Source organism: Vulpes lagopus, chromosome 1 (genome assembly GCF_018345385.1).
Source record: "Vulpes lagopus strain Blue_001 chromosome 1, ASM1834538v1, whole genome shotgun sequence".
Lineage (NCBI taxonomy): Eukaryota > Metazoa > Chordata > Mammalia > Carnivora > Canidae > Vulpes > Vulpes lagopus.
In genome coordinates, this window is record NC_054824.1 from 68,979,989 (window position 1) to 68,994,741 (window position 14,753).

General features: G+C 42.4%; 1 protein-coding gene across 4 annotated transcripts in view; it reads right to left on the reverse strand.

Moving 5' to 3' along the window:
• Positions 1–14,753, reverse strand: part of ANKS1A (ankyrin repeat and sterile alpha motif domain containing 1A) — a 181,622-nt gene that overhangs the window by 79,244 nt on the left and 87,625 nt on the right. For all 4 annotated transcript variants that reach the window (XM_041757646.1, XM_041757639.1, XM_041757632.1 and 1 more), the window contains 3 exons: positions 13,251–13,447; positions 9,888–9,980; positions 2,393–2,519 (listed from right to left, as the gene is read on the reverse strand). In XM_041757646.1, the coding sequence (XP_041613580.1) occupies positions 2,393–2,519; positions 9,888–9,980; positions 13,251–13,447 (417 nt within the window). The remainder of the gene's footprint in view (positions 1–2,392; positions 2,520–9,887; positions 9,981–13,250; positions 13,448–14,753) is intronic.

The window sequence follows — 14,753 nt, forward strand, 5'->3', positions numbered from 1 at the left end:
ATACCACATATCACATTAAAAAATTACCTCAAAATGGGTCACACACCTAAATATACACTTGAACCCACAAAATTTCTAGAAGGAAATATAGGAAAAAATATTTATGATCTTATCCAAAAGAAAGAATAAAACAACAGAAAAGGTACATGGAATGTCATCAAAATTAAGAACCTCTGCTCTTCAAAAGACACTGTTAAGGGAATAGAGACAAATCACAGACTAGGAGAAAGTTACATATCTGATAATGTCCAAAATATATAAAGAACTCTTGCAACTCAATAATCAGAACACAAACAACTCAATTTTTAAAAATGAGTAAAAGTTCAACAGACACTTCACTAGCTATACGGATGTCAAATAATCACACTAATAGATGTTCACATCATAAGTCATTAGGGGAATACAAACTAAATCCACAATGAAATAGTACTACACACTCACTAGAATTACTACAATTTTTAAAAAACTGACAATATTAAGTGCTAGGGAGGTCACATAGCAACTGTAACTCTGATGGAAAAGCAAAATGGTATAACCACTCTGGAAAATGGTGTGGCAGTTTCTTTTTCTTTCTTTCTTTCTTTCTTTCTTTCTTTCTTTCTTTCTTTCTTTCTTTCTCTCTCTCTCTCTCTTTCTTTTTCTTTTCCTTCCTTCCTTCCTTCCTTCCTTCCTTCCTTCCTTCCTTCCTTCCTTCCTTCCTTTTCTTTCTAAGATTTTTATTTATTCATGAGAGACACAGAGAGAGGCAGAGAGAGAGGCAGAGGGAGAAGTAGGCTCCCTGCAAGGAGCCCGATGCGGGACTCGATCCTAGGACCTCAGGATCATGACCTGGCAGTCTCTTATAAAGTGTGGCATACAGTTACCTAGGACCTATGGTTACCTAGGACCCAGCAATCCCAACTTTAGTGTTTTTCCAAGAGGTGTGAAACAATGTTCACATAAAACCCTGCAAATGTTTATAGTTTTATTTGTAATTGCTAAGAACTATAAATGACCCAAATGCCCCTCAACTAGAGGATGGATAAACTGTGCTATGTCCACACAACGGAGTACTACTTGGCAATGAAAAATAACAAATTACTGATATACACAACAACATGGATGAATTTTCAGTGAATTATGCTAAGTGCAAGGTACCTGACTCAAAGAGTACATATTGCACTATTCCCATTTATAGGACATTCTGGAAAAGGCAAAATTATTGGGATTGACATAAAAACAGTGGTTGCCAGAGGTAAGGGAAAGGTGTAGGACCAATTATGGAAGGACACAAGAGAATTTTTGGTATGATAAAACCATTCTATATTTTGACTGGGGTGGTAGTTATATAACTGCACTTGTCACAACTCACGGAACTGTACACAAAAAGGGTAAATGTTACTGTATTTAAATTATAACTTTTTAGAGAAAGCTCCAAATGGAAACCATTAAAAAAACCAAACCAAAACAACTACTATAAAAATGACCACAAAGTTTCTGTGTGCTGGAAGAGAAACCTTTTAAGCCCGATTGTTAAAAAGAATATCTACAATGTCATACACATACTATGCACATGTTCTCTTTGTCACCCCCTACCCTCCGACAGGCCCAGTAAAAGGTGGTTCCAAAGAAACCGTTGCACCCCCCATTCTTACCAAACAGTGACTGTCAGGATTGAGGGGAGGCGCTAAATAATACCCCATGGAGGACCTAGTACCTGGAAGCTATTAAGAGCTGGAAGAGGCCACAGTAGTTCCTTCAAAGTGCAGTGGGAATGGCACTGCCCCTTGTTCTTTCTGAGAACAGAGGCTGTCGCCCATCCTCCGGTAGGGCAGCACACTCACCTCTGTTGTGACTGCGTTTAGGTCGGTGGCCTGGCTCTCGGTCCTGCAGCACTCACTCCCTCACAGAGGAAACAGATTTTTGCAGAGGCAACAAAAGTAGGCCAAGGCGACAGAGCATTCTAGTTACCGGATGGCAGCCAATCACAGGCCCCTCCCCAGGAGCATCTCACTCTGAGGTGAGGACTCAAAGCAGAGCCTGTGCTGTCAGCCTAAACCCAAAGGGACCGACTTGTTGGGCTGGTTTTTCCACAGCATTCACTTGAGGGTTTCTGACTTGAGACCCCAAATCAATCTTTGTAACACTGTGGGCCATCTCTCCTTCCACAGGGACCACCTGGTCTGTCTGACCTAACACCACCTCCTTGCTTTGCGTGCTAAAGGGGAGCAAGCCAACTCTGACACGGGGTATTAAAATTAAAGGTCATAATATACCTGCCACCTCCAACGCTGTGACAGCCAACTTCCCCATCTCAAGGGCCGTCACCCTCTCCTTCCCACCCAGGATCACACATTTAAAAAATCCGTTTGAGGTTGCTTCTGTTGGGAGCAGGGTGGGGGTGGGGGTGTACCTTTTGGTTTTCCGTCCCCATCCATGGATCCCAGCTTCTTTGTTTCTGCTGTTAACAACAGCTCGTAAGGATGCTCATCCTCCTCCCTGGCTGCACTTCCCTGAATCCAGGGCCTCATGGCCAAGACCTAAGAGAGAAAACACCATAGAACTTCTTGTAGGGTAGCTAATACCAGGACAGGTTGTGCAGAACAAATTCGAGATTATTGGCTCCTTTTTCACCAGAGAAGGGAGATGGGGAGAGAAGGTAAACAGCTCCAGGGTCACAGGGAACCACATCCGCTTCTCTGAATATACACCTGTACCTCAAATCTCAATGGCCTTTGATTAAAACACTCTCCTTTTCTTACCTCATTTTATCCTTCAAAAAGCCATTAATAAAATCTAAGATCCTTCCCTTGCTTCCTCTCCCATCATCACAGTGTTCTACACGGTCTCTTTTCAGTGGATAGTAGCTTCCAAGCAGTTTTTAGCTAGGCCTTCTTTCTCCATGATTCTTTCCTAATATGCACACATACTACTCCAAGGCTGGAATCCTTTCCACCTTCTCAAGAAGGAATCAAATGACTTCTGACTGACCCTGAATGACTGACATTTACCAGAAACAAAGTACCCTGTGTATTCTTCTCTATTTTTGTGAGCCTTTCTTCAGAGGTCCTGGGGGTTACAGGGAAGTTTCTCTCAAAAGCTGGCTTCCTACTACACTTATGGCAATACAAGTTTAAATTGATTCCACCAATCTCTGTTCTGAAAAAAAGTCAAGTGGCTAGGCAGTATGAATTTCAGGGGAGAAAAAAAAGGAGCTCTTGTCTATGGAGAAATCCCTGATCCACGCAGTCAAGTGTCTCTGGTGAAATAATTGGATCAGAGCTGGCTCCTATACCTGCCACCTCGATTTAGGCAACTGAGGGCCTTGTGGCCACAGCTAGTCATGATACCAAAGTAGCCAAGCTTCCTCCTCTAACCAAGCCAGAAACACAATAATTAGTGCCACAGTCACACTGAGAGAGAGAATGAAGATCCTTGATTTAGGGAATCATTCTGGCTCATCTGTCCTAAGAATCCAACGTGTTTCATAGGCAAATTAAGAATAATGATGTACCAGCTATTACCAGAGCAAGCCAAAGCACAAAACCTCTTCTTGTGCAGTTTGGCTAGGAGAAGGGATAGATTATGAACAAAGGGGTTCAGAGGAACTCGCAAGTCCACCTAACAAATAATGGTAGCCTAACAAATGTGATTCTCTGGTACATGCAGAAACCTCTTCCTTCAGATATGCCTCACAGCTCACTGGAAATGAATCGGGTTTGTGACTCGTCAGGGTTTTGCTTCTGGGAGACGTAGCTCACAGTGTTACAGCCTAATGAGACAACAAGGATTCTAGTGGCCTCAGACTAAATGAGAGGCTGTGGCTCCTGTTTGGTAACAAGACTGCCACTCCAAAGGCAGAATGATAGTTTCTTTCTGAAATTCTGCTAAGCACAGCAGGGACCTCCACTTACTGAAAGCCACCTGGAAGCTAAAAGCTATTTCATTACAACGAGCCATTTGCCTGTATTAGTTACTCCTTTCACCTCTTCATAGGAACACAATTAAAGGAACAAAGAGGGACCATTAAGCAGTTCATACAGTGTCAACTTAATACCACAGGCTTTACAGACAGGAATTTGTGTTCCACAGGTTTACACACCCATAGCTATCACTTAGCCAGAGCCCTGGAAATCTGATTCCAGTAAGTGTTCTGCACACAGCAAGGGCCCTCATATAGCCCCAGGCATGCTTGTCTGAGAGGTAGTTGACAGTCTGGATACCCAGCCTATAATATCCTTTTTTCTTAAGCAGGACAGCTGATGACTTCCATCTGGAAAATCAGGTCCACTCGACCTTCATTCATTCTGTGCCTGGCTCCTTGCACAACAACTGAAGCATAGAAGCAACAAATGCTGGGAGAGACCCAAACCATTACAATCACAGCTCAAGAGCACCTGGCTCTGTCATTTTGCAGATGCCCAAACCAGATTCCCAGGTGGGTCTAGGGACTTGCCCAAGGTTACATAGAGAGCAACTAGCAGAAAGAACCAGGGCCATAAAATTCACTTCCCCTGATTCTGGACCAAGATGGCCTCATTTTTTCCTGGGAAATAGGACTTTCCATCCAATTTGGAACTCTTTCCCTTCTTCAGACTCTCTACTGAGAGTCCCCTGCTCACACCCAGACAACTTCTAGGGTGATCTTTTCTGCTTTAGTCCTGGCTCCCACCAGTTATGGGATTAAAATCTCATAATAAAGCAATAGACTGCTTTGCTTTGAGCCTTCCTAACTCCCACTCAAGAAGCCCTGTGTCACATTGAATATAGCAATAACGGATTTTCAATAGAAAGGATTCTGCTCTTTACTAGATTATTCCCTAATCTTTTCTGCCCCTTTCTTCTAGGGCTGGCAATAAATCAAAGCCAAAAAGCCATATTTTCTGCTATAAGTAAAGCAATATTTTTGCACCAGAGAGAAGCTACTACCAGTCACCACCTAACTGTAACCAATTGAGTGACTGGTCGGGGTGTGGGCAGTTTTCTGGGAAGAGATACCATAGTAGCTGCACCTTCCCATGAATGTTTAACACAACTGAACACTGAAAAGACCATGGTCAGTATGATGCAGCTGGCAGCCCATTTGGCAGGGGAAAAACATCTCAATAGCATGTGTGCACACACATGTGTGTTTAATTTCTTTAAGCCAGTTTCGTGACCTGGTCATTAATCTAATAAGCTCTCCTGGGGCCAGCCATACTCAGCTTCCTTTAATGGCTTCTCTTTCTTAAGATTTTATTTATTTGTTTATTAGAGACACAGAAAAAGAGGCAGAAACATAGGCAGAGGGAGAAGCAGGGTCCCTGTGGGGAGCTTGATGCAGGACTCAATCCAGAACCCCGGATCATAACCTGAGCCAAAGGCAGATGCTCAACCACTGAGCTGTCCAGTTGTCCCCCCTTAAAAGACTTCTACAGGTCATCTGACAATGGCAAGTCTTGGGAATAGGACACAAACACTGAAGCTGATTGCCTGCCAAATATAAAAGTCTAAACTGTGATGAGCCAGTGCTTCCTAGGATATGAGTGTTATGGTAGTAAAGCTATGAGAGTATAAGAAATCGAGACAAAGAAGACTAGAGTCAAAACAACAACAACAACAACAACAAAAAACCAAACCAAAACAAAAAAACCCTTCACTTTTGGAGAAGACCTATTCATTCAAACTGTAGCAAAAATAATCTATCTTGATCATTAAAAGGATAATGATGTAGACCACATCATCTCTTTATTTATGCACTTATAATCACTAAGTAAGCAAAGCTGGGGTTCTCATGGTCTTCTAACTTCTGACTGCAGTGGTCCAACTGATCCAGACTCCCAGGCTATTCAGAAATAAGTCCTATAAGTATCTCAGAGTCTCTTATCCAGAAGAGTAATATGGAGATTTCTCCGTCCATCTCTTGACACTGTTTTTATTTTTTTAAGATTTTATTTTTTTTAATTTGAGAGGACGGGTAGAGAGAAGCAGACTCCCCACTGAGCAGGAAGCCTCACATGAGGCCAGATCCCAGGACCCGAGATCATGACCTGAGCTGAAAACAGATGCTCAACTGACTGAGCCACCCAGGTACCCCTCTCTTGACACTTTTTTGACAAATTTTATGCTCTGAAAAGCCTTGGGAGAACAGAAAGTCCTCATTATCTAATATTTCTTTAAGAGCCTTGCCCTTATCCTTGGACATTAGGAATTCTAATCCAAGTCATTGTTAAAGAGGTGGCATAAGCTCTGCAATCAGGCAACAAAAAGAAATAAAAGACATTCAAATTGGCAAAGAAGAAGACAAACTCTCCCTTCACAGATGAGATGATACTGTACATAGAAAACCCAAAAGACTCCACCCCAAGATGGCTAGAACTCATACAGCAATTCGGCAGTGTGGCAGGATACAAAATCAATGCCCAGAAATCAATGGCATTTCTATACGCTAACAATGAGACTGAAGAAAGAGAAATTAAGGAGTCGATCCCATTTACAATTGCACCCAAAAGCATAAGATACCTAGGAATAAACCTAACCAAAGAGGTAAAGATCTATACCCTAAAAACTACAGAACGCTTCTGAAAGAAATTGAGGAAGACACAAAGAGATGAAAAACTATTCCACACTCATGGATTGGAAGAATTAATATTGTGAAAATGTCCATGCTACCCAGGGCAATTTACACATTTAATGCAATCCCTATCAAAATACCATGGACTTTCTTTAGAGAGTTGGAACAATCATCTTAAGATTTGTGTGGAATCAGAAAAGACCCTGAATAGCCAGGGGAATATTAAAAAAGAAAACCATAGCTGGGGGCATCACAATGCCAGATTTAAGGTTGTACTACAAAGCTGTGGTCATCAAGACAGTGTGGTACTGGCACAAAAACAGACACATAGATCAATGGAACAGAATAGAGAATCCAGAAGTGGACCCTCAACTTTATGGTCAACTAATATTCGACAAAGCAGGAAAGACTATCCACTGGAAAAAAGACAGTCTCTTCAATAAATGGTGCTGGGAAAATTGGACATCCACATGCAGAAGAATGAAACGAGACCATTTTCTTACACCAGACACAAAGATAAACTCAAAATGGATGAAAGATCTAAATGTGAGACAAGATTCCATCAAAATCCTAGAGGAGAACACAGGCAACACCCTTTTTGAACTCGGCCACTGCAACCTCTTGCAAGATACATCCATGAAGGCAAGAGAAACAAAAGCAAAAATGAACTATTGGGACTTCATCAAGATAAGAAGCTTTTGCACAGCAAAGGATACAGTCAACAAAACTCAAAGACAACCTGCAGAATGGGAGAAGATATTTGCAAATGACCTATCAGATAAAGGGCTAGTTTCCAAAATCTATAAAGAACTTATTAAACTCAACACCAAAGAAACAAACAATCCAATCATGAAATGGGCAAAAGACATGAACAGAAATCTCACAGAGGAAGACATAGACATGGCCAACAAGCACATGAGAAAATGCTCCGCATCACTGGCCATCAGGAAAATATAAATCAAAACCACAATGAGATATCACCTCACACCAGTGAGAATGGGGAAAATTAACAAGACAGGAAACCACAAATGTTGGAGAGGATGTGGAGAAAGGGGAACCCTCTTGCACTGTTGGTGGGAATGTGAACTGGTGCAGCCACTCTGGAAAACTGTGTGGAGGTTCCTCAAAGAGTTAAAAATAGATCTGCCCTATGACCCAGCAATTGCCCTGCTGGGGATTTACCCCAAAGATACAGATCCAGTGAAATGCCGGGACACCTGCACACTGACATTTATCGCAGCAGTGTCCACAATAGCCAAACTGTGGAAGGAGCCTCGGTGTCCATCAAAAGATGAATGGATAAAGAAGATGTGGTCTATGTATACAATGGAATATTACTCAGCCATTAGAAATGACAAATACCCACCATTTGCTCCGACGTGGGTGGAATTGGAGGGTATTATGTTGAGTGAAATAAGTCAATCAGAAAAGGACAAACATTATATGGTCTCATTCATTTGGGGAATATAAAAATTAGTGAAAGGTAATAAAGGAAAAGGAGAGAAAATGAGTGAAAATATCAGTGAGAGTGACAAAACATGAGAGACACCTAACTCTGGGAAATGAACAAGGGGTAGTGGAAAGGGAGGTGGGCGGGGGGTTGGGGTGACTGGGTGATGGGCACTGAGGGGGGCACTTGGTGGGATGAGCACTGGGTGTTATGCTAAATGTTGGCAAATTGAACTCCAATATAAACAATTAAAAAAAAAAAAAGAGGTGGCATAAGGCATTTACAGAGACATAGCCCCAGTGAATCTGCTCCATTTTACCAGGTTTCTCCTTATAAAAAGGGAGTAATGAAGCAAATCTCTATATAAAAACATGCAGAGATCTGCTATAGCACTTCTATTTGCTAGCAATGTATTATCACCTTAGAGGCTGTAATTCTAGAGACCCTCTTAGTTGAAACATGATAATAAGCATTTTGTAATTAAGGCATACGAAGAAATAGGGACAGAATTTGTACCTAGCATAAACATCTTCCACTATTTCCAACACTGACTTTTACATTCTTTTTTTTTTTTTTTTAAAGATTTTATTTATTTATTCATGAGAGACACAGAGAGAGAGAGGCAGAGACACAGGCAGAGGGAGAAGCAGGCTCCACGCAGGGAGCCCTAGGTGGAACTCAATCCCGGGACTCCAGGATCACGCCCTGGGCCAAAGGCAGGCGCCACACTGCTGAGCCACCCAAGGATCCCCAGACTTTTACATTCTTAAGAGGACTTCCTTGTATTTATACATCTTGTTAAATGAAAGCCACTCTTCTGACTCCATGTTTTTATTAAGTAAAAAGAACCTGTCTCACTGGATGGTCTGTGGCAATACAATATAAAAATTAACTCTGACTTCTAAGGATAAAGTAATGAGATTTAGTGGACTAGTTTATATCAGCTGATTTTTTTCTTTTTTAAATATTTTATTTTATTTATTCATGAGAGACAGAGAGGCAGAGACACAGGCAGAGGGAAAAGCAGGTTCCATGCAAGGAGCCCGACATGGAACTCAATCCCGGGACTCCAGGATTATGCTCTGGGCCAAAGGCAGCGCTAAACCACTGAGCCACCCAGACATCTCCCACAGCTGATTTTTAAATTAAAGAACAATAGGCCACGAATGAGCTGTAAAGTAACCAAATTATGTAATATTTTGAATAAATACTGAATATTTTCTGCACAGTGGGAAGTATTAAAGGAGCATTCTGAAAATGAAAGATCATAGAAGATATTTTCTTCATATAACCAAGAGGTGATATTGAACTACTGGCTCTATGATAATATTTATTTTTTTAAAAAGATGGACTAGACTTCTCAAATAAACTTCTTTGATTTCTCCCACCCCCACAACTCCCACTTCTCTTCTAATTGAGTCTTTGTGACATTTTCCATGTTTGTCTTGGTAGATTCTTCACGTGAAATGAAGAAGAAAAATATGAAAACAGAAATATGACACTTGGGGCAGAAGCACCAAAGCTTGCTAATGTGACATAGTCTCTACAACAGTGATTAGGGGCATAGTCTACATTTTGTGTCAAAAGATGACACAGGAAAAAAAAAAGCAAAAAGTCAAACTCTTTAGCTACGGGAGCCAGAAGAAACTAGGCCTGGTTACAATTAATATGCAATGTAGATCAATAATCGGCCCGTCTGCTAGATAGCTCCATTAAAATTCTTTGCTTAGTACTTCTGAGTGAGTTGGAAAGGTCTTGTTCCAGATTACTGACATACACAATACAAATTTACTGATCCAAAGAGGCGATAAGAAAATGAAAAAGCACAGTCGTCTTTAAGCACACATCAACGTATTTTCCAAAAAATCATATTTCAGTGATGGCAATAAACCCTCAACCCTCTACCTCAGAAGCTGTCAAGGGAAAATACTTCTTATCTATGCGCTCTTCCTCCTCTTCATCGGGTGGTGGCTTTGCAGGAGGCGGTGGACGTTCCCTCTGTAGAAGAGAAAAAGTATTTCATTACCTCTTTTTTCAAATATCTAACTTTCTGTTCTTATCTTAGCCCTTGGAAATGAAAAAGAATACTGTAAAGAACTCCCCTGAGAGACTAAACTCAAGGATCTGTATCTAAACAGATGGCTTAGTATCTGCACATATACCACCTCCTCCACACACATACACACGTAAAATTCAGTCAGCACGTGCCTCGCTTTTTGATGTTTGTAGCGGAGATTGTAAACACTTCTTTCATATTCTAGACCATGGTGAGAAATATTAGCACTGAAACCACGGAGCTGCATCATCAGAAAATGTCCCTCATCATATCCATAATAAAACTCTAGCCTAGGAAGGCCAATGGCTCAACTTTCTGACAATGTTAGAAAGAGGAAGTAAGTAAATCAAAAGAACCAATTTGTCTAAGTTCTAACAAACCCAAGTTATTAAGGAAGTAATGAGGAAAGTAATCAAAGATAAAAATATCAATTTCTGTTCAAACTCAAATGCTACCCCCATTTATTCATCAAAGCTCAGAATAGGTCTCTAATCCTTGGTCACCTCCTTCAATGATTACTATTATGTATCATTCATATATGAAAACCTTTCATCTCAGCTTATTTAAAAAAGGAATATTTGTCAGTTATCTGACCTATAGCAAGGACTGGTAAGCTCTTTCTCAAAGGGCCTCTCCAAGAGAGGAAATATTTTAGGCTTTGTGGTCAACCCTGCCACTGTAGTACAATGTAGACAGAGAAGATAGGTAGATGAGTGTGGCTGCATTCCAATAAAACTTTATTCACAAAAATGGGCAGCTGTCTATGGGCCATATGTTGCCAATCCATGCCCTAGAGCAAGAAGCACCCTTAAGCAGAGATTCATGAGGTCAAGCGAGGTAGATGACTTTAGGAATACACACAACATCTGGTGGCAGAAAGCTGGAGAGGTTTGCCGTTGTACCTGCAATATCGTCAGCACTATCAACAGTCCAAAGTCCAAACCATGCTTCATAGTCAACATTCCTACCACAAACCTGAACCAGAAGTTGGCTTGTAGCCTCATTCCCTGGCTTGTAGGTTAGTGTACTGTGTTGCTAGAACAGGAATATTTATAAAAGCCAGGGTGGAGGCACCTGCTGAATTATGCAAGAACCTCAGAGAAGTCTGCAGGATGTCTCCCATGTCCCAGGAGCCACCAGGGTCAGTTAGCATTTGGTTAGCATTTGGCATCCATGATCTCTCTCTGTTAAAATATGCCTCAGCACTCAGTATTCTTGATAAATCAACCCTTCCAATAGTTACTGGAACCAGATGGATGCCCCACGGCAACAACTTCAAAACAGATTCGTTTTTTCAAGCCAAACAAAACTATTAGATCAGATTGTCCACTCAGCTCCACTTTTCCTAGCTGTCTAACTGCAGGAGTGCAGAAACCAGCTTGGTTCCTTCCAGGTGCCACCTCCACAAGGAAGGGGATGGGAAAAGCAGCAGGCCTGTAATCTACACCAGTTATCCAACCCTGGGGTAAAGATAGCTGAGGAAAAATGAAATGAAACACAACAACAGCAAAAAGGGTCCATCCCAGAAGCCTTCTCAAGACTAAAGGAGCCTAGGAAAAACAATACGAGCACTTCTTGTGCAAGAAGTGATCACTAGGGACTCTGGAAAGAGAGAGAGAAGCAAAAGCCTCTGCTTTTCTAATGTGAAAACGGTGACCCAGGTCCTGTAAGCACCAGGCTGATTTATGCTCACCGTCCATTGCATTTGTAAGACACAGAACAGTCAGTCCCTTGGCCACAGTTAATTACCAAAGGCCAGGAAGGTAGCACAGCCACAACATAGTAAAAATAGCAAAGCACGCAAACGCCCCCCCACACACACACCGCCCCCAAATGCATCAGTTTTTACTTAGCAAGACCACCAGAGGATAGATTCCTGGAGTGGGACGGAACAAAAAGACTATAAATCAGCGGCTAAACCCACAGGAACTGGGTCATTCAGAGCTTACTTCAGGAACCCTGCGTTCTTCTTGTAAAGCCTCCAGCTCCCTCTAATGGACATCACCTGTAAGGACCATAAAGCAATACTCTTCTCCACAGGTGAAAGTGAAACAAACCAGCTCTGACCACAGAAGCACCGTGCTGGTGGTGCTTGTCATGTACGTGTGCTTCCACTGCTCACGGGGGGTTTTATCAGCCCTTGATAATACCAACTATGGCGGTCTACTGCAAGACTGGTGGGCTTTGCCAAAATCCATACAGAAATGATGGGACAATTCTAGGACCAGGCACAGAGCCTAACCAAAAAAGAACATGAAGAAACATCAAGCCATCCCCAGGCACATCTGAAAAGGATCACCTGGCAGCCAAAGGGTCATCCAAATGGTCATGGGGCAGATTCAGACCAAAAGAGAAAGGCCAGCCTCTCCAACAGGAAGAATTAATATACACCTGAAAATATGCTGCAAGTTGGGATCACTGGGATTCTGTTAGAGCAACGGCAAGTTCGGCAAAAATGTGGTGCTCAAAGCCTGAAATTCTTGTGCCCGGCAATGCAGAAAGGAAGGTCGATGGGACTATGGATTCAGGCTTAGGCTCAGAGTAAAACCCTGAGAGAGAAAAAGAGAGTAAAACATCTTGAGAAGGATGGACAAGACTGGAAGCAGAAGCAAGTACTAGAGAAAGAAGCAGTGAGATGGGAAGGTAGACCTTGGGAAAGAAATGGCTGGAGAGATTGTAATTGGGAAAAAACTGGAATGCTGCATGCTAACACATATGATGTCTGATTAAGCCTTGCTACCGCCCTGCTGAAGGCAGAATCTGCCCAGATCCAAATGGATAATGCTTGGAGGGCAAATGGAAGGTGCGAATGCACTCCAGGTAGCCAAGAATTTACTTCACTGAGCTCTTTCACCGTGGAACTGCTCTCCAGAGAGAAAACTAACAATACACAGCAGAGACCCCAAAGACAGAAGCAGCAGATGCCAAAGGGGAATAAAATGCTTCGATCTGCTCTAAGGCCCAAAACTAACAGGACAATGCACACATATTACGCTGAAATCAGAAAAACCAAAATTCGACCTCAAGGCACTCTATACGATTTAGCCACACTAAGCAAGAGTGAGATATGACAGTGCCCAGAGGGACACGGAAGCAGGGTGCAGGCCTCTGGAAAGCGAGCCACCCTCGGAGCACAGTCCCTCTGCCATGCCCCAGTGAAGCACAGGCTGACAACACAGTCCCCAGCTTGGTAAGGGCCCCAGGCCACATACAGGCCTCACTCCAGCAGCCTTCACTCCTGCTGCCTCAGTCTCCTTGTTCACGGAGTCTCGGTCAGACGATCGCCCACTGGCCATGCTGTCCAACGAATGGCAGGAGACAGCATTATATAGCGCCTCGTAGGGACCCTCCTCTTCAGCATTTGTGTCAAAATCAATGATCAGTTCAGTCACTGCTTTCTCCACATCACCTGAAAAGGTCAGAGAGTGAGAGTCAATGGCTGGAGAGCAGTTTCGGATTTCCAACCACGGCAACCACCCAAAGCCCCTCATCAGCCTGAATTTGATGAACAGTAGCTGAGAGCAGGAAAAGAAAATGACTGCTTTGCTCCATGGACAGGAATCAATACAGAGAGTTTCAGTTGCTCTTTATACCCTGAGACTTAAAGAGATTTTTCTCTAATTCACTATAGCAAACCCTTGACGTCTATGAGGGATACCTCCCCAAGACCTTTATGAATTCCCAAGGACCTCAATGCCATCATAGCATAACCTTAAACCATAAAACGTAGCAAAGTATAACTGCAAACTTAAGTAATCCTTTAAATTCTGTGATGCCTTTCTGACATCTTGGAGGCTGTGCAAGGTTAAACTCACTCACCAGAGACCTAGGAACCTCAGACTACCTGGGATCTGAGTCTGCGTCTCTGAAAAGTTACGGACTGTTGTGGATCAGCCATCTCCGGGTCTCTGGCAAATAGTCAAAACCGTAACTGTAAAATCCTTGAAAGCTAACATCTTAGTGAACTACTAATCCCATTACTAGTAGATTATGAGGTCAAGAAAAAGTACAGGGGTGGTGGAGGAGGGGGTAGACGAGGACTCCACAGTGAAGACAGGCCGAGCACCCTCTAACCTCATCCTGCACTCCTCTGAAAAATCCCTTTCCCCTTCCAGTGTCTGGTTTTGTTCTGTTCCTCTGGCTGTCTTTACCGTGCTTTGTAAATACCTGAAGGAAGGTGTCAGTCAGTATTTTGTCTTTCTTGTTCATCATACCTGGGACCCAAAAGGCTGCTCGATAAATCTGAAATGGTGGATTTCAGTGGCTAATGATGGAGAGGCTGGACTGCCCAACCTAGTGCCCAGACTGCATTTGTTAGCCAAATGATATAGTACCAAAATCTGCCATATACTGTCTACCAACCAGATGACACTCGTTTATTATTTATTGAGGGCCAACTGTGCTTAAAGCATGATAGCGTGTGTATAGAAAAAGGTTTCCTTGAGATTTGAATTCATCTTGAGATCACCCTGTCTATGACACATCCCAAAACAGACCTCACAGAGCCAACTATAAATTAGAGAATAAGATAAAGTAGGAAAGAAGAGGTCCAAGCTCAAAGGCCTAAGGTATATCCAATAAAAAAAAGTTCATATACTAGCTGGAAACCAATACATTTGATTATGAACTTATTAAGTACTCCCCACCCCCTGAAGTTATTATTTAAATGAAGTTTTTTGCATTCTACCAAAGCCACTTCAACTCTTCAAGGTGAG